Genomic DNA, 25836 nt, shown 5'->3' with positions numbered 1-25836 from the left:
AGCAATGGAGGGAGGAGGGATGGAGTAAGCAGGGGTGGGGCTTCAGGGCAGGGGGTGGGGCAAGGCAAGGGTAACTGGTTTTCTGCAATCAGAAAATTGGCAACCCTACCCAATGGGGATTTCTGGGGTCTGTTCCCAACTTTGACACTGATTCACTCTGTGACCTTGGGTGAATCATTTAACTTTTTGTGTTTGTTTCCTCATGTGTAAAATGGGATTAATAGTACTCAAAGGGTTTCTTATGACGCTTGGTTATATCAGGGCAAGTTCTAGTCTGAGATGCCCACTTGGACTCTCATTATAGTAAATGGATGGCACATGAAAGCGTATCTGAAGGCTAAATTTGCATTTAAAGGTTTGTAAAGCGACACGTGTAAAGCTTTAAAAGTGGACTTGTGAATTTGCTTGGTAACTGCAAGCTGGTATGACAGAATTTCACATATCCTATGATCGAGAGCTGAGGTGGGAAAAGGATTGAGGTATTCCCCTGAAAGCATAATTGGCCACATTCACTTGTCTGTGTCTCCTTCCCACAACTCCCTAGACTACTTCTGGCTTTTGAGAGAGCGGGAAACTATGTCCCTTTTCCCTCCTAGATATGTGAGGGCTTTTCATTTAGCTTATCTCCCACTCTTCTTTGAAAGTGTAGGTAGGGGTGAGGTTGAGATGACACTAGATCCAGTTCTCAAGGTCATCTTGCTGCACTTCAACTTTCATCTGAGCTGACCATGTTTTGTGGTGGGTTTTTTGGTCAACCGGGCTTATAGAAGGTGTCGTGGTCCATTCCTCTTCTCCCTGAACCTCCTTCAAATTAGACTTCAAGTTAAGGATGCTACAGTAAATATAATCCTTATACAAAATATATGACAAAACTATTGGTTAGTTGTGGTAACTGTCACAGATACTCCATAACTCTTACAGTTAATACATTAGTAGGGCCCTACCAATTCATATGCAAAATGTGTCACGGACTGTGAAATCGGGTCTCCCTCGTGGTATCTGGTCTTTTGTGTGCTTTTACCCTATACTATACAGATTTCATGGGGGAGACCAGTGTTTCTCAAATTGGGGATCCTGAGCCAAAAGGGAGTTGTAGAGCGGTCATGGTATTGCCACCCTTACTTCTGTGCTGCTGCTGGCGGGGGGCTGCCATCAGAGCTGGGCATGTGGCCAACAGCCGCCGCTCTGCGGTCACTCAGCTCTGAAGGCAGAGCCCTGCCACCAACAGCACAGAAGTAAGAGTGGCAATACCATACCGCACCACCCCTCTGCGCTGCTGCCTTCGGAGCTGGGCGGCCAGAGAGTGGGGGGTGCTGAGTGAGGGCCCAGCTCTGCAGGCAGCAGCGCAGAAGTAAGGGGGGCAATACCAGACCATGCCATGCTTACTTCTGCACTGCTGCTGGTGGCGGCTCTGCCTTCAGAGCTGGGTTCTGGGCCAGCAGGCACCGCTCTCCGGCTGCCCAGCTCTGAAGGCAGCACCGCCGCCAGCAGCAACGCAGAAGTAAGGGTAGCAGTATTGCAACCTCCGCCCCCCAAAACAATAACCTTGTTTCCCTGCCTTCCCCCCCTCCCCGGCCCCAAAAAAAACCCAACCAAAAACAACCAACCTCCTTTTCGGGTCAGGACCCCCTACAATTACAACACCGTGAAATTTCAGGTTCAAATAGCTGAAATCATGACATTTACTATTTTAAAAATACTATGACCATGAAATTGACCAAAGTGGACCGTGAATTTGGTAGGGCCCTATACATTAGGTTAAGAATAATATTGATGTGAAAATCCACTTTGAGTTGCAAAAACAGCCATAACACACACACTCCAGATAAGTTTGAGTAACAGCCGTGTTAGTCTGTATTCGCAAAAAGAAAAGGAGTACTTGTGGCACCTTAGAGACTAACCAATTTATTTGAGCATAAGCTTCCATGAGCTACAGCTCACTTCATCGGGTGCATACTGTGGAAAATACAGAAGATGTTTTTATACACACAAACCATGAAAAAATGGGTGTTTATCACTACAAAAGGTTTTCTCTCCCCCCACCCCACTCTCCTGCTGGTAATAGCTTATGTAAAGTGATCACTCTCCTTACAATGTGTATGATAATCAAGGTGGGCCATTTCCAGCACAAATCCAGGGTTTAACAAGAACGTCTGAGGAACGGGAGGAGGGGAGGAATAAACAAGGGGAAATAGGTTACTTTTTATAATGAATCAACCATTCCCGGTCTCTATTCAAGCTTAAGTTAATTGTATCCAATTTGCAAATTAATTCCAATTCAGCAGTCTCTCGTTGGAGTCTGTTTTCAAAGTTTTTTTGTTGAAGGATAGTCATTTTGAGATCAGAAATCGAGTGACCAGAGAGATTGAAGTGTTCTCCGACTGGTTTATGAATGTTATAATTCTTGACATCTGATTTGTGTCTATTTATTCTTTTACATAGAGACTGTCCAGTTTGCCCAATGTACGTGGCAGAGGGGCATTGCTGGCACATGATGGCATATATCACATTGGTAAATGTGCAGGTGAACGAGCCTCTGATAGTGTGGCTGATGTGATTATGCCCTATGATGGTGTCCCCTGAATAGATATGTGGGCACAGTTGGCACCGGGCTTTGTTGCAAGGATAGGTTCCTGGGTTAATGGTTCTGTTTTGTGGTATGTGGTTGCTGGTGAGTATTTGCTTCAGGTTGGGGGGCTGTCTGTAGGCAAGGACTGGCCTGTCTCCCAAGATTTGTGAGAGTGTTGGGTCGTCCTTCAGGATAGGTTGTAGATCCTTGATAATGCGTTGGAAGGGTTTTAGTTGGGGGCTGAAGGTGACGGCTAGTGGCGTTCTGTTATTTTCTTTGTTAGGCCTGTCCTGTAGTAGGTGACTTCTGGGAACTCTTCTGGCTCTATCAATCTGTTTCTTCACTTCCGCAGGTGGGTATTGTAGTTGTAAGAATGCTTGATAGAGATCTTGTAGGTGTTTGTGTCTGTCTGAGGGGTTGGAGCAAATGCGGTTGTATCGCAGAGCTTGGCTGTAGACGATGGATCGTGTGGTGTGGTCAGGGTGAAAGCTGGAGTTATGTAGGTAGGAATAGCGGTCAGTAGGTTTCCGATATAGGGTGGTGTTTGTGTGACCATCATTTATTAGCACTGTAGTGTCCGGGAAGTGGATCTCTTGTGTGCACTGGACCAGGCTGAGGTTGATGGTGGGATGGAAATTGTTGAAATCATGGTGCAAGTAGAGTAGGGGCGTTAGGGGACGAGAGCTGAGGAAGAGTTGTTCTAAGTCAGTCATAAAAATGTTGGCATACTGTGGGTCCATGCAGGTACCCATAGCAGTGCCGCTGATTGGAAGGTATACATTGTCCCCAAATGTAAAATATTTATGGGTAAGGACAAAGTCACAAAGTTCAGCCACCAGGTTAGCAGTGACATTATCGGGGATAGTGTTCTTGATGGCTTGTAGTCCATCTTTGTGTGGAATGTTGGTGTAGAGGGCTTCCACATCCATAGTGGCCAGGATGGTGTCATCAGGAAGATCACCGATGGATTGTAGTTTCCTGAGGAAGTCAGTGGTGTCTCGAAGGTAGCTGGGAGTGCTGGTAGCCTAGGGCCTGAAGAGGGAATCTACATAGCCAGACAATCCTGCTGTCAGGTTGCCAATGCCTGAGATGATGGGGCGCCCAGGATTTCCAGGTTTATGGATCTTGGGTAGTAGATAGAATATTCCAGGTCGGGGTTCCAGGGGTGTGTCTGTGCGGATTTGATCTTGTGCTTTTTCAGGGAGTTTCTTGAACAAATGCTGGAGTTTCTTTCGGTAACTCTCAGTGGGATCAGAGGGTAATGGCTTGTAGAAAGCGGTGTTGGAGAGCTGCCGAGCAGCCTCTTGTTCATATTCCGACCTATTCATGGTGACAACAGCACCTCCTTTGTCAGCCTTTTTGATTATGATGTCAGAGTTGTTTCTGAGGTTGTGGGTGGCATTGTGTTCTGCACGGCTGAGGTTGTGGGGCAAGTGATGCTGCTTTTCCACAATTTCAGCCCGTGCACGTTGGCGGAAGCACTCTATGTAGAAGTCCAGTCTGCTGTCTCGAACTTCAGGAGGAGTCCACCTAGAATCCTTCTTTTTGTAGTGTTGGTAGGGAGGTCTCTGTGGATTAGTATGTTTTTCAGAGGTGTGTTGGAAATATTCCTTGAGTCGGAGACGTCGAAAATAGGATTCTAGGTCACCACAGAACTGTATCATGTTCGTGGGGGTAGAGGGGCAGAAGGAGAGGCCCCGAGATAGGACAGCTGCTTCTGCTGGGCTAAGAGTATAGTTGGGTAGGTTAACAATATTGCTGGGTGGGTTGAGGGAACCATTGCTGTGGCCCCTTGTGGCATATAGTAGTTTAGAAAGTTTAGTGTCCTTTTTCTTTTGTAGAGAAGCAAAGTGTGTGTTGTAAATGGCTTGTCTAGTTTTAGTAAAGTCCAGCCATGAGGAAGTTTGTGTGGAAGGTTGGTTTTTTATGAGAGTATCCATTTTTGAGAGCTCATTCTTTATCTTTCCCCGTTTGCTGTAGAGGATGTTGATCAGTTGGTTCCGCAGTTTCTTTGAGAGCGTGTGGCACAAGCTGTCAGCATAATCTGTGTGGTATGTAGATTGTAATGGATTTTTTACCTTCTGTCCTTTTGGTACGATGTCCATCCATTTGCATTTGGAAAGGAAGATGACGTCTGCCTGTATCTGTACAAGTTTTTTTTCATGCAATTGATAGATTTCCGCTCCATACGGCTAAATGCAGTGCCTTGCATAATGACAGGTTTCAGAGTAACAGCTGTGTTAGTCTGTATTCGCAAAAAGAAAAGGAGGACTTGTGGCACCTTAGAGACTAACAAATTTATTTGAGCATAAGCTTTCGTGAGCTACAGCTCACTTCATTGGATGCATACGCATAAACTTTCAAACTCTTTTATCATACACTGCCTACTTTTTTTTGTGTGTGTCTTTAATTTTTTGGGTGCACAACTGAAACAGTCAAAAATGTTTTGATTTTTAGATCAGGCCTCTTGAAGCTTGTCAAATTGGGTATCCAAAACCAATAGTCACATTTTGAAAATTTAGGCCTCTCATAACTAGGGAGCCAGTGTCCCTCTGGAAAATATCTGCTTTGCAGTGCTCCTGCTTCTATGCATCTAAATTGCTTTACTGGTCACTGTCAGTTACTTTGCAGACAAGATTGCTCCAATTCATTTGACTGGCAGTTTGTATGGTAGATTTCTGGATTGATGGGATAAATGCAGTAACTGGTCTGCTACCTCCCTTAGGTGTTACGTCACTGGCACCGTACAAAGGTGCTGAGGAAGCGACACACTGTGACCTGAATCCTCTTAGCTATTAAAATAAAGTAGAGAGGTTTATTTGACCATTGTTGGTCAAAACAGTGAACATCATCTTGTGGGGATGTCATGTGCCAGCTTCCTTCAAATGTGCGAGAGCAGTTGCCATTCACAACCTGCTCTAAAACAAAATTCACTCTTCAGAGTCAAAATTTGTCCCTTTCCTGGAGTTTCCTGGAACTTTATTAATAAGTTGGTGGCCTGTGATATAGAGAAGGTCAGACTAGATGATCTGGTGGTTCCTTCTGGCCTTAAACTCTATGACTCTGAGCCAATAATACGACAGTTCTTAAATCAAGCCTTTTCCCAGGCTTGGCTCTAGTGTTCTCAGGCTGTTCAACCCACACCTTAGGCTCACTCTCATGTTCCTTATGTCTGGGTGGGATAATGAGCCACCAGCCTCTGTGCTTCAGTAGAAAAACCCTGGCCTTAACTACAATGTGGTTTTTAACAAAGACCCTAACAATGGAAAAGAACAACATCCAATTATTTAAGGGATACTGTTAAGAAATTTGGTTATAGTTTATACTGGGAGCAATATTCTTTAATAACCTGGCTCTTTCCACTCATTTTTTAAACCAAGTACACCCCCCCCCCACGTATGTGACTTTTGTGTGGTCTAACGAAAGTTATGTACTATATTAACTACTCAGAAGTAGCTGTTTGTTAAATAGGGATTATGTATGCATTACAATGGCTTGCAACAACAGTTTAGCTCTGCTCAGTCACATGAAATCATGGATACTTTTGCAATGCTGTGGAATAGATTTAATAGTCTTAAAGTAGTGTGGAGTACATACAGGAATACACTTTTTTCACCAAACCAGCACTTCCAAAGAAATCTTCATCAAACATTATAATGTGAAGTTTGTTGCAACAGTGGGTTAGTGCAGTTTTTTGTTTTGCTTTTTAAAATAAAACAAACTCTGGATCAGGTTAAGTCTGAGTTTAGGTCTTAAGTGAAATACTTTGTTTGTTCCTGAGTGGATGTTTGTCCATATGTTACTGTTTGGGAAAATTTGACATAATTGGCCGTTTCCAACGAGGAAAGGCCTGGAACTGGAATAATATGGGATTAGTACTGAAACTGAACTCCTGTGGGGAAGAATGTACAGCACCTGCCAATAGTATTCTTGGCTTGAGACAGTGAGCAATCAGTTTCTCACTTTTGTGACCACTTAACTCCTCTCCTTTTTTTTTATCCTCTCTCTCTTCTCATCAGAAGTTTTTCTTTGGAGTCTTGCACAGGGCTGCTAAAGTACTTTAAAACCTCCTTTTAGTATTAACATCTCCAACTTTTTTTTTATTAATAAGTGTTGGAGCAGAAAGTTTCTAAGAGTGTATTGAGACTTTTACTCCTAGTGATGAGGAGGAGAGAACTTGCCAGCACGACAGTTACCTTATTTATTATTTCATTTCCTGCCTTCTACTTTCTTTCCTGTCAGGTACCATGATTGCTCAGACCTGGTATAATAATGTCCAGCAATGCTTTTGGCACTTCAGAATACTTTTTATTTTGTTGCAGTCCTGCCTGGAATAATTTCATAGGGATTCAACACAAGTGATGAGATGAGGAAATCTTTTTTTAAAGGTGTACTCCTTTCCTAATTTTCCATGGTCTCTCAAAAAGTGCTGAAGCTCTTTCCCTCACTGTTTTTTCCTATACATCTCATTTCACACCTGAAGTTCCCACAGGAAATATTGCTTGTGCTTTGCATATGGAAGCTGGAGTTTGGAAATGGAGTCCAAACTTCAGAACCCTTATCTTCCCGCTGTGACTCCAGATGTCCGTAGGCCAAGATTAGGGTAATTGCCCTTATTAAAATACTTCTCTTGGCAATCTGATGACTGAATGCAATTTTGAGTTTCAAATGCAGAAGAAAATTAAAGGAATCTCCATATTCTTTATATTTGTTGTTACTATAATCATCCTAGTAAATTTGAAATATGTTAAATCATTTGTTAAATTATTTTATTTTTCATAAAATGGCAAATGAGGATATTTATTTTCAAAATAATCAATGATCTTATGTTTAAGAGGGACCCCCCCACACCCACAAACCTTATTAATTAGAATGACCAGAAATTAGAACAACACAAAGCTAGGCATTTTATCATTTTTGATGCAGTCAGTGGTGCCCTGAGAACATAAAGGGAAAATAAATGTCAGGCTACCTGGGACAGTTTCATAAAGGATTAAATGACTATCCAAAATTTTAAAATTGAGGGCTGGCAGTCGGGGTGGTGGGTCATATCACTGATCCACATGTTGAATGAGAAGCAGGTAAAGAGAAAAAGAAAGGTCTATATTTGAAATTAAAAATACAGGATATTAAGTAATAGAAAGGACATACGTTATAGTCTCCACACACCTGGCACTTTCAGTACCATTTCCTGTTACTATAAAAGTGTCTTAAATCCGAGCCAACTTTAAACATGTTTCCATAAAATGTACAAAACTAATAACATGTGGCTAGGGGTAAATCCAATTCCTGCACAGGTCCCTGTTGTAGTAGAATGGGTAGATTGAGCTGCATGTGGGGAGTGGATGTCCTGTGGGTGATATAGAACCCGCTTTCTGGAGATAGAGGAAAGCCAGGGCCAGAGGATCTTCCGTTGTGCAGATTCTCCAGTCTTCACGCCCACACACCATGGCAGAGGCAGCGACTGCTTCTGCTGTTGGGTTCAGTGGCAGCTGCTATAGCTCAGCCACTCTGCTACCTGAGGGTGATTCCTTCTTCTACTCAATGGAGGCCAGAACACAGTCTTTGATGTACCTTTTGAAATGCCAGGGCAGCCTAGGGAATGTATGTAAATTTTGTGTACTTTTCATAATCTCCCTTTTGATGGAGGAAGGCCAGATGGCTATAGGAAAGTAGTGGGAGACAGATCTATTAGCCCCAGGCTAAACAAATCCCTGTTACCAGCAAGCAAATAGCAGTTGCTCCAGGTCAATTAAGACACCTGGGGCCAATTAAGATCCTTCCAGAAAGCAGGGAAGACAGCTAGGTTGATTGGGACACCTGAAGCCAATCGGGGCTGGCTGAAACTAGTTAAAAAACCAGTTATTCAGGTGGGTGTGTGTGTGTCAGGATCTGTAGGAGGAAGCCACGCTGCTGGAGAAATGGAGCAGTACAAACCCTATCAGGCACAAAGGAAGGAGGCCCTGCGGTAAGGGTGATGAAGATATTGAGGAAGTGGGGGCTGCTGTGGGGAAGTGGTCCAAGGAATCGTACTCGTCCTGTTTCCAAAAAGTCAGCTACCAAGAGCTGCTACTATCAGAGTCCCTGGCCTGGAGTAGAGGGCGGGCCCGGGCTCCCCACTCTCCTCCCTGGCTAATCACTGAGACTGGGAGACAACAGAGACACTGCAAGGGAGGGTAGCTTCTCCTCACCACCCTTGCTGGCTATGATGAAAATGGCTCAGTAGGCTGTGACCCTTGCCTCTAGAGAGAGAATGGCTATGTGGAGGGTCGCAGTGAGCCTCTGAGGCTAACGTAATCTGCCAGGAAGCAAGCGTGGGACCTACTGAGACAAGGTCGGAGCTTTGTCACACCCTTTAGATAATATCTATGCTAATTTTGTGTTCTTCATACAGAGACAATTCCAGAGGGATTTTCTTTCTTTTGCATGAAGGATGCCTTTCCATAGAAATGCTTTGCAAAGGATGTGTGAAGGGAAACATGTGGGTGGCTATGTCTTTCTGAGTGTTGAAGGGACATCACCAACTTGCAATCTAGTCTGTTTTTCAAAAATTGGAGTTAAAAGTAGTTTCACATTCTACATATGTCCATGAGTCCGGGTGCTAGTAGTTGTGGTTTTAGTCATATTTTCCTATTTTTTAAAAATGTCTGTTCTCCTCATCGTTGCTCTGTGTAAAGAGGCTCACAAACTGGGAACAGACTGGCTCTTTGGGAAGCAATTGATCTGACTATACATAAAATTACTATCAAATGCACAAAATTAATTGATGTGTAAATGAGAATGTTTATATATTTTCATAGAGAATTAATTGTATAGAAAAACTACAAAGAATTATTTTTCATTTATGGTAATCTTAGGTGGTGTTTCAGTGGTACATTAATGTGCAGAAAAGGGTTCCTTTTTGACTGACCAAGAAGACATACATTCCTGGGGGAAAAAGTGTGGGTACTTTTAAAATTATATGCAGGCTTATAGTGTTAGTTACTATATGACTCATCATGACTTCCTTAATTATCCTAATAACTGATCACATTATAAGATGGTGCATGGATGTGTTCACGTGGAAAGAGAGAGGAAACCACTGAATACTAAAGATTCTTTGTTTAATAAACTTTTTAAATTCTGTAATAAGTGTAAACAATTAAGACATTTTGTTATCAGACATTCTCTTCTTGGCTGCTGTTGACATACAAGGCACATACTTTGCATACTTACACCTAGCAAAAGTACACATTTGTCTCAGATAAACAAGGATATTTGTAATAAGTGGTGCTAAAGTTACAGAACTCATTCCTTGGTCTTCAGTGGTATATTTCTTTTTTCTATCAAAGGTCATGGAAGAGGAAGAAAAATAGAGAATGTTTTGTATCTATGAATTTCTGCTTTGCCTGCAACCACACAAGCAAATGTTAAAACACATCAACTACACTATTATTATTTTGCATCTGAAATTGTTTATCAAATCACCAGTTTCAAATACAGTTGTGAAATACTGTAACTCATAAACCAGACTGGCTATCTAGTGAATTATAGTAATTTAGCAATTACATATAGAAACGACTTATCAGGCCATCTAGTCCATTTCAAGCTTACTTGCTTAAACCAGTTCTGCTGGGTGGTAATTTTCTCAGTAACTAGGAAATTATCCCAGTCTCTGTAGGTTTACATTAGAAGCTGAATTCAGCATAGGTGTTTCTCAAGGCCGGGCTGATGAGGATCAGAATACCATTCCCCTGCGAGTAGAAACCCAGCTTTGAGTAGAGACTACTGTCTGTTCAAAAATTTAATAGTGGATGTGTAAAAATAAGGCAGAAAGGAGTCTGTGCACTTTACACAACTTCTGGGTAACTGTAACTGCAAGCCAGTTACTGAGGCTACTTTCTTAGGACTACAGCCAATTTTTCATATAGTATCCCTGTTAAAGTAAATGTACCCAAAACTCAAGGAGATCCAGTGGACAGTAATGAAGAAATAATCAGAAATGCTCCAAAAAGCATGTACTTTGAACCAACTAAGAAACGTGTCTGAAAACTAACAGGGGAAAAAACCCCTCTTTTTTGCTTTCTATCCTCTAAGATCAAAGTTAACATCTGATGCAGAGAAAGAATCTATAATGATGTTTGGAAGAAATCTTCGACAGTTGCTTCTGATGAGCCCTGTGAGAGGACGTACTATGATGGGAGTTGATCCTGGGTACAAACATGGCTGCAAGCTGGCTATCATTTCACCAACCAGTAAGTTTAAATTCCACATTTTCCATCAGCTTTTAAAACACTGTTTAACTTTTGGAATTCACTGAATTATAGTAAAAGCTAGTTGTTATACAATATACTTATGGAGGGTATCTAATTTCTGTTATGATTTAGTCTTTCATGTTTGCATGTTATTTACCCTGCAAATTCCTTTAGTAGCATGGCATTAAATGTTATGGGCCTGAGTCTCCATTCCCTTGTCTAGTCATTTTCACCTGTGCAAGGTGGGAATGAACAGTTTTGCACTCTCATCACACAGTTGTAAATAATTAAAACAGGGCAGTTAGGATTTGAATCCGTAATGTGTTACAGCTTAAAATGGAATTAGCATTTGAATACAGTAACTCTCCACTTAACGTCCTCTCGCTTAACGTTGTTTCGATCTTACATCTCTGCTCCGTTACAGAACATGCTCCATTTAAAGTTGTACAATGCTCCGCTATAACGTTGTTTGGCTGCCTGCTTTGTCCACAGCTGGCAGCCCCCTTATCAGCTCCCCTATGCCCCTACCCCAGCACCTCCCGCCCGCCAGCGGACCCTGCCTTTCCCCTGCTCCCCCCGCGTCCTGTCCGTGGCAATCAGCTGGTTTGCGGCGTTCAGGGGGAAGGGGGGAGGAGCAGGGAAGCCGTGTGCGGACTAAAGGGGGAGAAGGTGGGGGGGGAGGAGAAGAGGCGGGTTAAGGCTGGCTTGCAAATCCTGAGTGGTGGTGATCCTGACAGGGAACGCAGCTCCAAAGTGATCAGGGGAGTTGGTCATCTAATGACTTGCCATAAAGAAATTTACCAAGGAAAAAAAAGGAAAGCAAAACAACAGTCTCTAGATGTGTTTTTGTGAGTTCAGAAAGTTCAGCAAGAGGAGCAGCCGGACAATCCCCCCTTTTCCACTCTCTGACTCCACCACCTCAACCAAGCTTCATACTCAGCAATGACTGTAGTATTAAATAGCTTGTTTAAAATTGTTTAAAATGTATATAATGCCTTTTGTCTGGCAATTTTTACTCCCCCATTTACATTAATTCTTATGGGGAAATTGGATTCACTTAACATAGTTTTGCTTAAAGTTGCATTTTTCAGGAACATAACTACAATATTAAGTATTAAGTGAGGAGTTACTGTACTTCATAATTTTTTTCCTACACAAATAACCTGTTTACACACTTGGAAATTGACTTCTTCTCTGCTTGTTTTTCTTTAATATTGCATATTTTAAAGTAAACTGGCACTTACGGAAGGTGCAGGACCCAGCAGCTCTGGAGATCTGAAGCTGCACCTGCTCACCAGAGAACTTTTAGGGAGCTGCAGGGCAAATCTCCCTAATGTGCCTTAATTTGGTCTGGAGGTTTACCCCTGTAAGGATGTGAAAAGGTTTGTCACTTTCTCCTCCCATCCTGTTCTTGCCTTTTCTGCTGAGACCTCAAAAAAGAGGTATCAGGTGTGATGGCATGTGTTTTGTCATGTAGGTACTTGTCCACCTCTGTAGTTAATAAAAGTTGTTCATAGTGTTTTTCATACATTTGCTAACTACCCAGTCAGTTCCTAATGATTCTGGCCTTGTTTACAGAGTTCCTTATGGTTTGGAGCAGAGTATTTATAATACATTTTGTTTGATGCATAGGAAGTCGTTGGTCTAAAATGCCTAAGTTCCATTTTCAAAAGTCACTGAGGAACCTAAAGCCATGTCTATAAATGCAGCACGTCTGGTAAAGACGCTCTGTGCTGACAGGAGAGAGCTCTTCTGTTGGCATAAAAAAGCCACCTTTGAGAGAAGCTCTCCCACCGACATAGTGCTGTGAACACGAGCGCTTATGCTGGTGTAACTTATGTCAGTCACGGGGGTGGAATATTCACACCCCTGACTGACAAAACGTTTTGCTGACTTAGGCTGTAGTATAGAAATAGAAGTCTAAATCCCATTGACTTTCAGTGAGTCTTAGGCTAAGTCACTTACACATAATAAAAATTTACTCATTGTCCTATTGCCTTGTAATGTTTGTGCTTCTCTGTTGATGGACAGAAAAACATTTCCAAATAAAGTCTATCTTTCTATGGTTTATTTAGCCTTCTTTTCCCTACCCCTTCTGCATTGGTTACGTATTCAGCAGTTGAAATATATTAAAAATGGTGAGAGAGCCAGGGTCTTTCCTATCTTTGATCACAGCAAATCTGTATCTCTCCTCAACATGTCAAATTGATACTTTACAATATGTATCTTTCTTTTTAAAAAAAACAAAACAAAACCCCAAAACAAGCAAACAAAACAAAAAAACTCTGCCTTCTGTAACTCCTTGATGTCCATAATGTGTGCATCTGGAAACTATACCAGTATTTTGTCAATTCTTCAGTGAAATAAAACATTGAGCCACACCACCTGTGGTTTGGATAAAATGTGAAGTATGCTGCTTTTTATTATAATCAAACAGTCTGTTAAGGGAAACCAGCTCGTAAAACTTGTGGATGTTTATGCATTTTACAGTCTTTGTTTAAAAAAAAAAAAAAAAACCCAATTATGGATCACAGGAAATAGGCCTTTTTTGCAAGCCAGTGACACTTGATTTAAAAACAAGTATGCTGTTCTTCACAGGCATAATTCTTTCTTTTCTTTTCATCATAAATTTTTGTGAAAATGGAAATTACGTTTTCCAATTTTTTTTTTTGCTAGACTTGTTTTGGGGAAGCAGTAGTGGCTTTGGTGTTGAATTAACCCCATATTGCCCAAAGACAAGGCTCAAATCATGTATTAGTTTTTATAATGCCTTCAGATTTATTCTCTTCATGTTGTTTTATATCTCAATGAGTTTTCTTATTAGTTGTCTGATTTTTAAGAGTTACAGACTTACGTTTCCTAGATTTTCTGTATAAAGTTTCCTGAATCACTGATGGCCTTTCAAAGTACCCAGTCCAGCATTCTCTCTAATTTAATCCCTTTCACAGCACATAGTACAGGGAATAGACTCGCACACACTGTATATTCAAATATGGCTGCTGTATTTAAGTACAGTGACGTATAACTAACTGAAAAAAAGGCATAATTAATTGGGATGGCCATTTTATATGCATATCTCCTAGAGAACTTACTATTTAGCTTGGTAGTGAATAGTAGTGACTCCTTAACTGGGACAGCATTTGCAGAAATTCTGCCAAAAGGGGGGACATGTTTGACCAGTGCAAAGCTAGCTGTATTGCTTAACTAGGTGTTAAAGAGTCTTTAAATCCTCATTTTGGGCCAGTAGTTGCCAAATGAAAATGAAAAGATGCAGAAAACTTGGTTATAACATAAAACAAAAACATTATGGATACTTTTCATTTTTTTAAAAAGGGGAAGGTCAACTGCAGAAATAAGAATACGTTGTTTGTGTCTTTTAAATGCTTTACAAATATTTACTGTTCTCGTAAGACTTTTGTGAAATAAGTAAATAAGTGTTATTAGCAAGAGTTGATAAAAACGAAAGGAGCCCAGATCCACCAAAATGTTAGCCTGAACAATTACCGTTGGATTTATCCTCCCAGCACCTTTGTGATTAGAAAATCAGTTTTAATCTTATTTTACAGATGGGGAGCCGAGGCACTTGTCACTAAGTGACTTGCCTATGGTCACAGAGGAAATCTGTGGCCAAACCTGGAATCATTCTAGTCCAGGGCCCTCGACAATAACTAGCCTTCCACCCGTACATCGCTCAGCACAGAGCAGATGGGGGGCTGGTGAGATAGAGAAATTCATGAACTCTGATGTCTGTTGCTGTGCTGGGAGGAGTAAATCATTGTGATCAGTGTTCTATTAGTTCTTCCTAATCTGGGTGAGAGAAGCAGCATTCAAAGAATTAACAGTGTCTGCGTTCGTTTATTTGGAGGGGTAACATGTTTTATGGGGATGTGATTTCTAGGGCGCGCTGATGTGCTGTACATGAATTGGTCTGTGTAGACCCTGCTGGTGTGCACTAAAGGTTCCCTAGTGTGCTTTAACTTAGTGCTGTTTTAAACAGCATGACGATGAGGCACATGAACAAGGTCTAAATCAGGGGTCGGCAACCTTTCAGAAGTGGTGTCCCGAGTCTTCATTTATTCACTCTAATTTAAGGTTTCGCATGCCAGCAATACATTTTAATGTTTTTAGAAGGTCTCTTTCTATAAGTCTATAACATATAACTAGACTGTTGTTGTATGTAAAGTAAATAAGGTTTTTAAAATGTTTAAGAAGCTTCATTTAAAGTTAAATTAAAATGCAGATCTTATCAGTTTAGTGTGATCCTTGCCCTGGCTTTTCCTTGCGAATTTTCCAATGTCTGGCATGTATTTGGATACTTTAAGCTGCACACAGGCTTCTGAGTGATCCAGTTGTTAACCGGCTTTGAGAGGGACAGAGGACAGATTTCCTGTGTGAAAATACCTGTTCACACAGGTATGTGGATCCAAATGCTGAAAGCATTGCAAACGCAATTTTTTCAAACAGTTAAATTGCACTGGCAGGGACGTCCAGCAGGTCAGAACAGAGGCCCCATGATCTCTCTTGGTAGTTTCAAGTGCGCTCCGGAGATCTCCAAACTTTGATGCCCACAATTCTGAGCTTTTTAACTGAATGAGCTGCGTTTCGAAATCTTCAACACCCATCCACTGAAATACAGACAAATCCAAGTCACTTTTGTTGAACTTTTCAGGTTTAATTAGAAAAGAAAGCACTGGGCCAAATCGCTGGAAATCTTGAAATCTGTCAGAAAATTCTGATTTCAGTTCTTGCATGTACATTCTAATCTCAAAATCAAACGCAGCGCGCTGTTCCGCGTGGCGTGCAAGTGATGTAAGCAGCAAATCAGGACTTAAAAATATCCCAGCACAGTGGCGCTGGAACAGTTTTTAACGTGAAGGTGCTGAGCTGCGCCCCCTCTTGACCCTGTCTGCACCCCTCACTGTCCCAAGCTGGGGCCAGTGGGCCAGCTGGGGGCAGCTGCAGAACCCTGGGCTGGCAGCCGGGATTCCAGGCCGGCAGCAGAGCCCCCCCGGACCAATGGCTGGGGGCCGGCTGGCAGGGGGCCAGTGGCCAGTATCCCAGGCCAGCAGCGGAGCCCCCTGGACTGGTGGCCAGGACCCGGGCAGTGTGAGTGCCACTGAAAATCAGCTTGCGTGCTGCAGGTTTACTACCCCTGGTCTAAATGGACCAGTTAGAATGCTTTAGAAATCCAACCCCCATAGAGCACATTACCCCACTGTCTAAACAAGACCTCAGTCTCTGGATATGTGCTGTAGTAGACACACTGAAATCTGCAGTGGTAACAATGTGGGGCCTGTATTCACAAATGCAAGGATATGTTTTTAATCTGTCCATTAATATTATCCCCACTTTGCAGGGAGGTACAGTGACTTGCCAAAGCCGACAGAAGGAGTTTCTGTTGGAGCTGGAATTAGAATTTAGGCATTCTGGCTTCTAGGTCTGTCCTCAGACCGCTAGATCACACCTCTCTCTAAGCAGATCTTTAAAATGTACAGATTACAACAATAAACCCTTCCTGCCCCATGGAACCATTTTTTCTAATCACAAAAATATTTGCTGAATAGAAGCAGTGATGCTGTTTGGTGCTGGCGGTTTGTTATGTGGACACGTTTACTAGGAGCTAGGCAAAGTCTATCAACTCATTTCATTCTGGCAGTGAACTCAGTTGTACACAATATGTAAGAAAATGGTGGATAATTATTGAAATGTTTTTCTTGTGAATCAGCCCTTCACCTAGGTAGTTCAGCAGGAAATACTGTTTGGATTTTTCTATTTCTAACTGAATGGTTTTGCCTTTCCTCATTCTAGGTCAGATACTCCATACTGATGTTGTCTACTTGCATTCTGGACAAGGATTCCGTGAAGGTGAAAAGATAAGGAGACTTCTTCTGCATTACAAGTATGATGATGAAGCTTTCATTAAACTATAAATAGGATAAATATCTACATTATGTCAAAATTGGATATACAAGCAGGATGCCCAGAGATTTAGTGGAATTTCTGCTTTCATTGCTGACGGCTGAATATTGCTCAATTTATATTCATGTTTTAAAATATTGTATGTATTAGATGCTTTTGAAATCAAGCAGTGAATATAATTAGTTTACAAATTAGATGCTATGGAAATGTATTTACAAAGGTGTGCCAATTCATCTTATTCCTAGTGTGCAGCACCCATGCTAGTCTATTTTGGGAGCCTTTATGAACAGCTATTGCCACTTATATTACATTTTGGGATACTTTTGGGTGGTGGGACATTGTTCACTAGGGATTAGGAGTTTGATGTTAAACACTCATGTTGATAGCCTGGGATTATTGGTAGCTTTGGCCCTTACTGTACTATTTTGGAGGCAGTTCCATCCAGTGTTGTTCCATTGAGTGAGCTTCCAAAATGAGTTTTTCTTTATTTTGGCTTCTGTTTAATTGAATAGAAGCCATTTTGCACGGGGAAGGATTTTCCTGTCTGTGCAATAAAATGATTTTACATGAAGACAACCAAGGAGAGTCATGAGTGATGTACTACAGCCCTTGTGTTTCCTGTAGTTAGGATTGCTGTTCATTTCTGTAAGAGATATGCGAAAATTATTGCTCTCACCACTCACATCATCACAATGCACTCAAACCTTCAGACAATCAGTCCCTCCCCCCATACATGCCTCAAGCCCTTGAAAAGTCTTACTGCTAGAGCCAATTAAAAGTTGCTTTGCTGTTGTACTTGCAACTAAGGGGATGGAATTCTCTGTTGCAGGGTACTACCTACTTTGTAGTTACTGTAGCCAGGCACATTTTTGTAATACGCCACAGTGTTTGCGTTGTGCAGCTTAACTCTTGGCTAATCAGCCTAGTTCATGCTGAGGTGCTGATGTCTACAGGGTTCGAAGATCTTCCTATGTGTGGAAGATGTGGAAGATCTTCCTATGTGTGGAAGACAGCCTTACCTATTACATAAAATAAAATTGCTACACATCCCTAATGATGCAGGAAAACTGACTGTTTGTCCTTTATCTCCTTTAAAGCTGCAGCACTGTTGTGATAGGCAATGGGACTGCCTGCAGGGAGACAGAAGCTTACTTTGCTGACTTAATTATGAAAAAGTACTTTGCACCCTTGGATGTTGTATATTGGTAAGATTGCTTCCTTTGCTTGATGTTTTGTTTTCCTTTTCAGCACATTTCAATTTCAGTAGGTGCTTTTAAATGCGTTTTTTTAAAAGGTAGTTCCTCTGCATTCTTCTCCATCTTTTACTGTCATTATATCAGGCTTGGCCCACCCTTCTGGCCGTAGAGAAGTGGACTTGGCTCCCTTTGGAGCATGAACCCACTCATGGGTTGTCTGGAGAAGTTCACGAGAGCATCATTCAACACATTTCCTCTCCTTGAGGATAAGTGTGCTTCCTCCATCGCAGTCCCCAAGTCTTGCCAGCCCAAGGAACTCGGCCCTCAGCTGAGGACCTGTGTCCCATATCCTCTGTGTTTTGCTACGGCAACGGTAGGTTGCTGATTGCTTGGCTGGGTCACTGGAATGCAAATTTAAATACTGGTATCATCTGTCTATGCTATGGAAAGCTTGCTGATCCTTTGGGTATTAAGTTGTCTGGAAAAAGTCCTTTGTTAATGCACAGCAAGGGTAATGAAGGATTCATCTTGCCCAAAACTCAATTTTTGACCATTAGATTTCAGAATTCAAACAGAACTGTTTGAAAAGCCTCTGTTTGGGTTTTGATGTGAATGGTAAGTTTGTCTGCTGCTTCTCTTTCTCTGACTAGAGGACAGAGCCTCTTGGTTTCCCTCGTGGAAATATAGGAAGGAGTCCTCTTGATCCTCTACCCACTATTATTTAATCATCTCAAAGGATTTTTTAAAATCTTGCATTTAAGCGTTTGCATTGAAAGTAAAAAGCAACCATTTTTGTTCCTCCATCGAAATGTTAAGATGGATACAGTAAAAAGAAGTTCTAAGTTTTCCAAAAAGGGATTGCTTTTCTCTCTTTGGACTTTTGTCATCTTCTGTGTGTTTAACGTTTTTTGTCAAATCCATAGATTGAAAAGAGATCTGACAGAAATTTTCAATAATGCATTTTTCCTAAGAAATTATGTTGTCATGTAAGTCCATTTGTTCTTTGTTTTCCACACTGGTATAAATTTGTGATGAGAACCAATAATTAATCTGATTTTATTTCAAAAGGCACTCTAGGGGTCCTGTTTAAATTTTTTAGTGTTTGTTTTCAAATCGGAAGCTCATGCAAGGCTGCAGAAGCTTTTTATTGACTCTAGCCCAAAAGCAGGGGCTTTGTGTAGTTCGGTTAGTATGGAAGACAGTATGGAAGACTTGGTTAGTATGGAAGACTTGGAAAAAAGGCATATTGTAAAATTTTATTGTCATTCATTTAGATAAAATTTGAAAGCCAGTTATTGAAATATCAGTGCTTTATTGGAAGAAGCAATCGTAACTTGTTTGAATGGTCATTTGTCAGTTTTTTTTTCAGTTCTCTGTGCTACAGAATGCAAATATCTGTTTGTTAAAGTTCGTGCAACAAGATTTTTTTATTTTATTTTATAACAGGTTTTGTGGACGTTTTTCTTATCATGCTTTGCTTTTTTTTGTGTGTGTGTTTTTTTACATTTATTTTGTTGGTAGAATAGGAATGTAAAGAGAACTTCCAAAATATTTAGCCCTGTCAGTTTCTTGGGCTGAACTTTGTGGCGCTACTGTAATGGAATATTTTAAAAATAAAAATATTAGGAACTGGTAAAATGCATGTGGAAATAGGAATTTTTGAGAACATTTTTCAACCCAAAGTATCAAGTAGGTAGATTTCTCTAATAACAGTATATGGAGACAGATTTTTCTCAAGTTTCAAGAACTATAATATGTTTTAATGAGTAATCTATCTTTTTTGACAAAACTAGTTGTAAAACTCCTAGTGAAATATAAACTTTTAGATAGCTGAAATAAAAAGTTAGCATAATTAAAGTACTATTTAGTATCACTGTCACTGTTTATTAATTTATGTTGTGCTAGTATTTGCAGGTCCTAACTGGGATTTAGGGCTCCATTGTACTAGGTGCACACTTAAGGAAAAGATGGTCTCTGCTTTGGTGAGCTTGTATAGGGAACTAAGGTGGCACCAATAATAATGCTAAAAGGAATAATAGGTGGAATAATTTTGATCGCAGTAAACCTATTCAGAATATTGGATGCTATTAGCCACATAGCTGTCACTATTTAAATATTTCCAGATAAGCTGAGCCTGGGGTCTTAGTGTCTGTCCCCCACTTCTGGCCTCCTTGACTGACTATCTTTTCTGGAGGTTGAACTTTCATCTTGCTCTTCTGTCTGGCTGCTGTTTCTCCCTGCTCAGAGGTGTGTGTGTGCATGCACAGGAAGCCTGCTGCTTACTCTTGGAAGCAGTTGTTCGATGCAGGAAGTATTTTTTTTCTTCACGAGATAGTTCAGCCAGCTGCCAGGGACTGAGGACGGCTAATACCCAGGACAGAATTAAAAAACCTGAGCAGTCCTGGCCAAAGGGGACAGTTGGCAAGTATAGCTGACTATTTGAGCAATTACCAAGGCCACTGATGTACTTCTTGAGGGACATTGTGAAGCATGAGTCAGAAGAATGAGTACTGTCAGTAACCTGAATAATGTTTTGATGGTCCCAGAATGAACACTCCTTCGTGTCTTATTACATTTCCAGCAAAGCTTCACTAATTTAGAGTAGGGCTGTCAAGCGATTAAAAAAAAAAAGTAATTGCGTGATTAATCGCACTGTTAAACAATAATAGAATACCATTTATTTAAATATTTTGGGATATTTTCTACATTTTCAAATATATTGATTTCAATTACAACACAATACAAATTGTACACTGCTCACTTTATATTTATTTTTTATTACAAATATTTGTGCTATAAAAAACTAAAAATAGTATTTTTCAGTTCACCTCATACAAGTTGTCAAGGTTCCTTCCCCACTCTGAACTCTAGGGTACAGATGTGGGGACCTGCATGAAAGACCCCCTAAGCTTATTCTTACTGGCTTAGGTTAAAAACTTCCTCAGGGTACAAACTTTGCCTGGTCCTTGAACCCTATGCTGCCACCACCAAGCGTGTTAAACAAAGAACAGGGAAAGAGCCTGCTTGGAGACATCTTGCCCCCAAAATATCCCCCCAAGCCCTACCGCCCTTTCCTGGGGAAGCTTTGATAAAAATCCTCACCAATTTGTACAGGTGAGCACAGACTCAAACCCTTGGATTTTAAGAACAATGAAAAAGCCATTAGGTTCTTAAAAGAAGAATTTGAATTAAAGAAAAAGTAAAAGAATCACCTCTGTTAATTCAGGATGGTAAATACCTTACAAGGTAATCCGATTCAAAACATAGAGAATCCCTCTAGGCAAAACCTTAAGTTACAAAAAGACACAAAAACAGGAATATACATTCCATTCAGCAGAGCCTATTTTACCAACCATTAAACCAAAGGAAATCTAATGCATTTCTAGCTAGGTTACTTACTAACTTTTTGCAGGAGTTCTGAGCTGCATTCCTGATCTGTTCCCGGCAAAAGCATCACACAGACAGATCCTTTGTCCCCCGTCCCCATCCCCCCTCTCCAGCTTTGAAAGTATCTTGTCTCCTCATTGGTCATTTTGGTTGGGTGCCAGCCAGGTTAGCTGCGCTTCTTAACCCTTTACAGGTGAAAAGGTTTTGCCTCTGGCCAGGAGGGATTTTATAGCACTGTATACAGAAAGGTGGTAACCCTTCCCTTTATATTTATGACACAAGTACTGTAGTTCAGTCTCTTTGTCATAAAAGTTGAACTTACAAATGTAGAATTATGTACAAAAAAAGCTGCATTCAAAAATAAAACAGTGTAAAACTTTAGAGCCTACAAGTCCACTCAGTCCTACTTGTTGTTCAGTCAGTCACTCAGACAAACAAGTTTGTTTACATTTGCAGGAGATAATGCTGCCCACGTCTTATTTACAATGTTACCTGAAAGTGAGAACAGGTGTTCTCATGGCACTGTTGTAGCCGGTATCACAAGATATTTACGTGCCAGATCTGTTAAAGATTCATATGTCTCTTTATGTTTCAACCACCATTCCAAAGGACATGCAACCAGGCTAATGAGGGTTTCTGCTCAATAATGATTCAAAGTAGTGCAGACTGATGCATGTTCAATTTCATCATCTGAATCAGATGCCACCAGCAGAAGCTTGATTTTCTTTTTTGGTGGTTCGGGTTCTGTAGTTTCCGCGTCGGAGTGTTGCTCTTTTAAGACTTCTGAAAGCAAGTGCCACAGGCTACATCCTTCTCAGATTTTGGAAGGCACTTCAGATTCTTAAACCTTGGGTTGAATGCTGTAGCTACCTTTAGAAATCGCACATTGGTACCTTCTTTGTGTTTTGTGAAATCTGTAGTGAAAGTGTTCTTGAAACAAACATGTGCTGGGTCATCATCCAAGACTGCTATAACATGAAATATATGGCAGAATGCGGGTAAAACAGAGCAGGAGACGTACTGTTCTCCCCCAAAAAGTTCATTCTCAAATTTAATTAACGCATTATTCTTTTAACGAGCGTCGTCAGCATGGAAATGTCCTCTGGAATGGTGGCCGAAGCATGAAGAGGTTTGTGAATGTTGTTCTCACTTTCAGGTGACATTTTAAAGAAGAAGCCGGCATCATTATCTCCCTTAAATGTAAACAAACTTGTTTGTCTTAGTGATTGGCTGAACAAGAAGTAGGACTGAGTGGACTTGTAGGTTCTAAAGTTTTACATTGTTTTGTTTTTGAATGCAGTTATGTAACAAAAAAAATCTACATTTGTAAGTTTCACTTTCACGATGAAGAGATTGCTTTATAGTATTGTATGAGGTGAATTGAAAAATACAATTTCTTTTGTTTTTTTTACAGTGCAAATATTTGTAATAAAAATAATATAAAGTGAGCGCTGTACACTTTGTATTCTGTGTTGTAATAAAAATAAATATATTTGAAAATGTAGAAAAACATCGTAATATATTGCATTCATTTCAGTTGGAATTTTATTGTTTAACATTTCAATTAAAATTGCAATTAATTGTTTTAATTGCGATACATTTTTTGAGTTAACTGCGTGACTTAACTGTGATTAATCGACAGCCCTAATTTAGAGATAAGGTTGCTCAAGTGCGTTTCTTCATGATAATGAAAACGCAAGGGCCTTTTCTACACACAGTCTGAGTACAGCTGCGTAGTTAAACGTGCCATCCCCTGGTGAGAGACACTCTTGTTTGGATACCTTGTATCAATTCTGCTACTACTAAGGAATCAATTTAAGTAAAATTGAAACAGTACATTCTTAATCTGAGACAAGAGTGTCCACCCCGGGGCATTGCACAGGTTGAACTAAATCAGTTTACAAACCAGTTGAGTGAAACCAGTGCTAAAAGTTGTAGCAGAAAACATAAATTAAGGCAACGTTCACACCCAACTCAGTAATACCAGTCTCCAAGCATTAGTTCTTCAGCACTGCTCAAGTACACCAACACTCTACTACCTTGCCTAGGTGTTCGCTTTCAGTTCAACCGTACTGTTGCCTTCAATGCGCATACTTCAAAGCTGTGTCAATCATACTGGAACCCAGAAGCCCCCCCGCCCCCCCCTTTTTTTTTTAATAGAGAGGCCAGTATGTTCACTGGCCCTTCAGAGGAGGCTAGCTTGCTGAACAGTTTAGCAGTACTTAAAGAGCAGATTTGGGAGCTCTTGCAAATCTTCCAAATCAGCTTCTTAGTATCTCAGCTGTTGCAGAACATGTGGGCTTGGAGGAGGGATAGGAAACAGTTGGGGTGGAACTGCAGGCTTTGGCTTCATTTGTATTTAAAGCCTGTGAAATACATTTTTAAAAATATCACTAATGGAGGGGTTAGAGAGCAGAGGTGATTTTTTTTACCATTACTCCCTCTCATTTCCTTTTTTCTCCTACCTATCGTGAAACTAGCATGATACAATTTCAGACAATGAGAGTTATACAATAAGGAAAGTATGTGAGTAATTGTGTGTACTAAAATTTATACGCAATTGAATGTCTAACTTCTGTGTACAGCTACTATCACTGCATGTGCAGTCCTGCTTATGTTGTGTACTAGCGGCTAGTTACACATCCAGCTAATTACTTGCATTTTTGAATTATTGCTGCTGGGCATCCATTTTTGCTCACACACTTTGAAATTCTGGTCCTCCGTTTCCAAAGCCATATATAGTCATTTCAGAATTGCACGTAGAGAGATCTTGGGTAAAATCCTGATCCCACTGAGGTCAATGGGAATTTTACCATTGACTTCAATGAGGACAGGATTTCACCCTTTGTTTGTAGTTGGTATACGAGAATGAAATGACTGGGCAGTTCTAAATCTTTATATAATTTGTATATTTTAGTTTATTTTAGACATATCTTGAAGGATACCAGTCAATTTTGTCTTCCAATAGAGCTATGACAAAGACAAAATATTTTATTTGATCAGCTATTTGTAAACATTGCTGATACCAGTAAGTATAATAAAATATGAGCTATTAAAATACAAGGCCTTCAACAATAACAGTTATATATTCATAGAATCATAGAATATTAGGCTTGGAAGGGACCTCAGGAGGTCATCTAGTCCAACCCCCTGCTCAAAGCAGGACCAATTAATCCAACTAAATCCAACCCAACTAAATCATCCCAGCCAGGGCTTTGTCAAGCCTGACCTTAAAAACCTCTACGGAAGGAGATTCCACCACCTCCCTAAGTAACCCATTCTAGTGCTTAACCACCCTCCTAGTGAAAATGTTTTTCCTAATATCCAACCTAAACCTCCCTCACTGCAACTTGATACCATTACTCCTTGTTCTGTCATCTGCTACCACTGAGAACAGCGTAGATCCATCCTCTTTGGAACCCCCTTTCAGGTAGTTGAAAGCAGCTATCAAATCCCCCCTCATTCTTCTCTTCTGCAGACTAAGCAGAGAGTTTTACTGAAATACTCAAGTTTTGCAAAATAAAGTTTTTATTCAAAAATGAAATCACTGAAGACTGCAGTAAGAAATGAGGCATATGGAGTGTGTGTGTGTGTGGCTTTAAAAACTCTCTGAACAAAGTTTGACAGTTTTTGATTTAAAACAAATATTTTTCACTACTTTTATAACCAGCACACTTTCTATACCTAAGTCCAACCAAAATAATTGCAGGACTTCTCTTTTTTTAATGTAGTTTCTCTTGTAGACCGATGTTTATTGGTTTAGATTAGGACTGGACTAGAGCCCAGAGACAGTCATATCTGGTCTTTAGGTTTTTTGTTACAAATCAGCTTTTGTTGCCAGGCCCAGTAAATATTCTTGATTATTTTTGTTAGTTTTATTGTGAGTTCTTGCCAAAGATACAATGTATTATACCCAAAACAGATGTTCTGTTTAGACAAATGTATATTTGTTTTAACAGAACCCAAAATGAAAATGAAACAACAGCGTGTTCAGCATTAACATGACAGCTAACGAACTTCAGGATTTCATGGGCCTTTTTAAGTTAAATTAAAAATCTTTGGGAAATGCATCTGCAGAGCCCTGGGACTGGTTTTCTTTGGCCTGCTGTCAGTTCTAGGAGTCTGTGAAGTGACAACTGTTTGAGTGACAGATGAGCTATGCTAGAGTAGAGCAATATAAACAGCTTTATAATGTTTTTAAAAATAAATTTTAAAAAGCACAATTTTTCTTTCTGCCTAAATGGTCTTATGCTAAGAATACAAGCATATTGAAGTGCATTCACGATAAATTATTTCAGCTCACACTTAACACTAGTTTATAGCATGCACATTAGATTACTGGTAGATAAAACATCATCAGCCAATTAAGAACGTAACCCATATACTTTAAGTGTTTTTTGTTTATTATCTATTTGGCTTGTTGTCATTTGTATTGTTTCTGTTATCCTTGACTTTAAACAGTTTGTCCTTTTCCCTTACCTTTGACAAAATCTTTTTCTGGCTTTTCAGGCATTTGAAGCATTGATCTTAT

At 40.4% G+C, this 25836-nt stretch overlaps 1 protein-coding gene across 2 annotated transcripts in view; it reads left to right on the top strand.

The window, feature by feature from the left end:
* Nucleotides 1-25836, top strand: part of SRBD1 (S1 RNA binding domain 1) — a 226741-nt gene that overhangs the window by 63109 nt on the left and 137796 nt on the right. For both annotated transcript variants that reach the window (XM_084622475.1, XM_084622474.1), the window contains 3 exons: nt 10646-10803; nt 16612-16702; nt 17820-17927. In XM_084622475.1, the coding sequence (XP_084478601.1) occupies nt 10646-10803; nt 16612-16702; nt 17820-17927 (357 nt within the window). The remainder of the gene's footprint in view (nt 1-10645; nt 10804-16611; nt 16703-17819; nt 17928-25836) is intronic.

Source organism: Lepidochelys olivacea, assembly GCF_965140295.1.
Source record: "Lepidochelys olivacea isolate rLepOli2 genome assembly, chromosome: 3".
Lineage (NCBI taxonomy): Eukaryota > Metazoa > Chordata > Testudines > Cheloniidae > Lepidochelys > Lepidochelys olivacea.
This window is presented reverse-complemented; position numbering and strand designations above follow the sequence as displayed.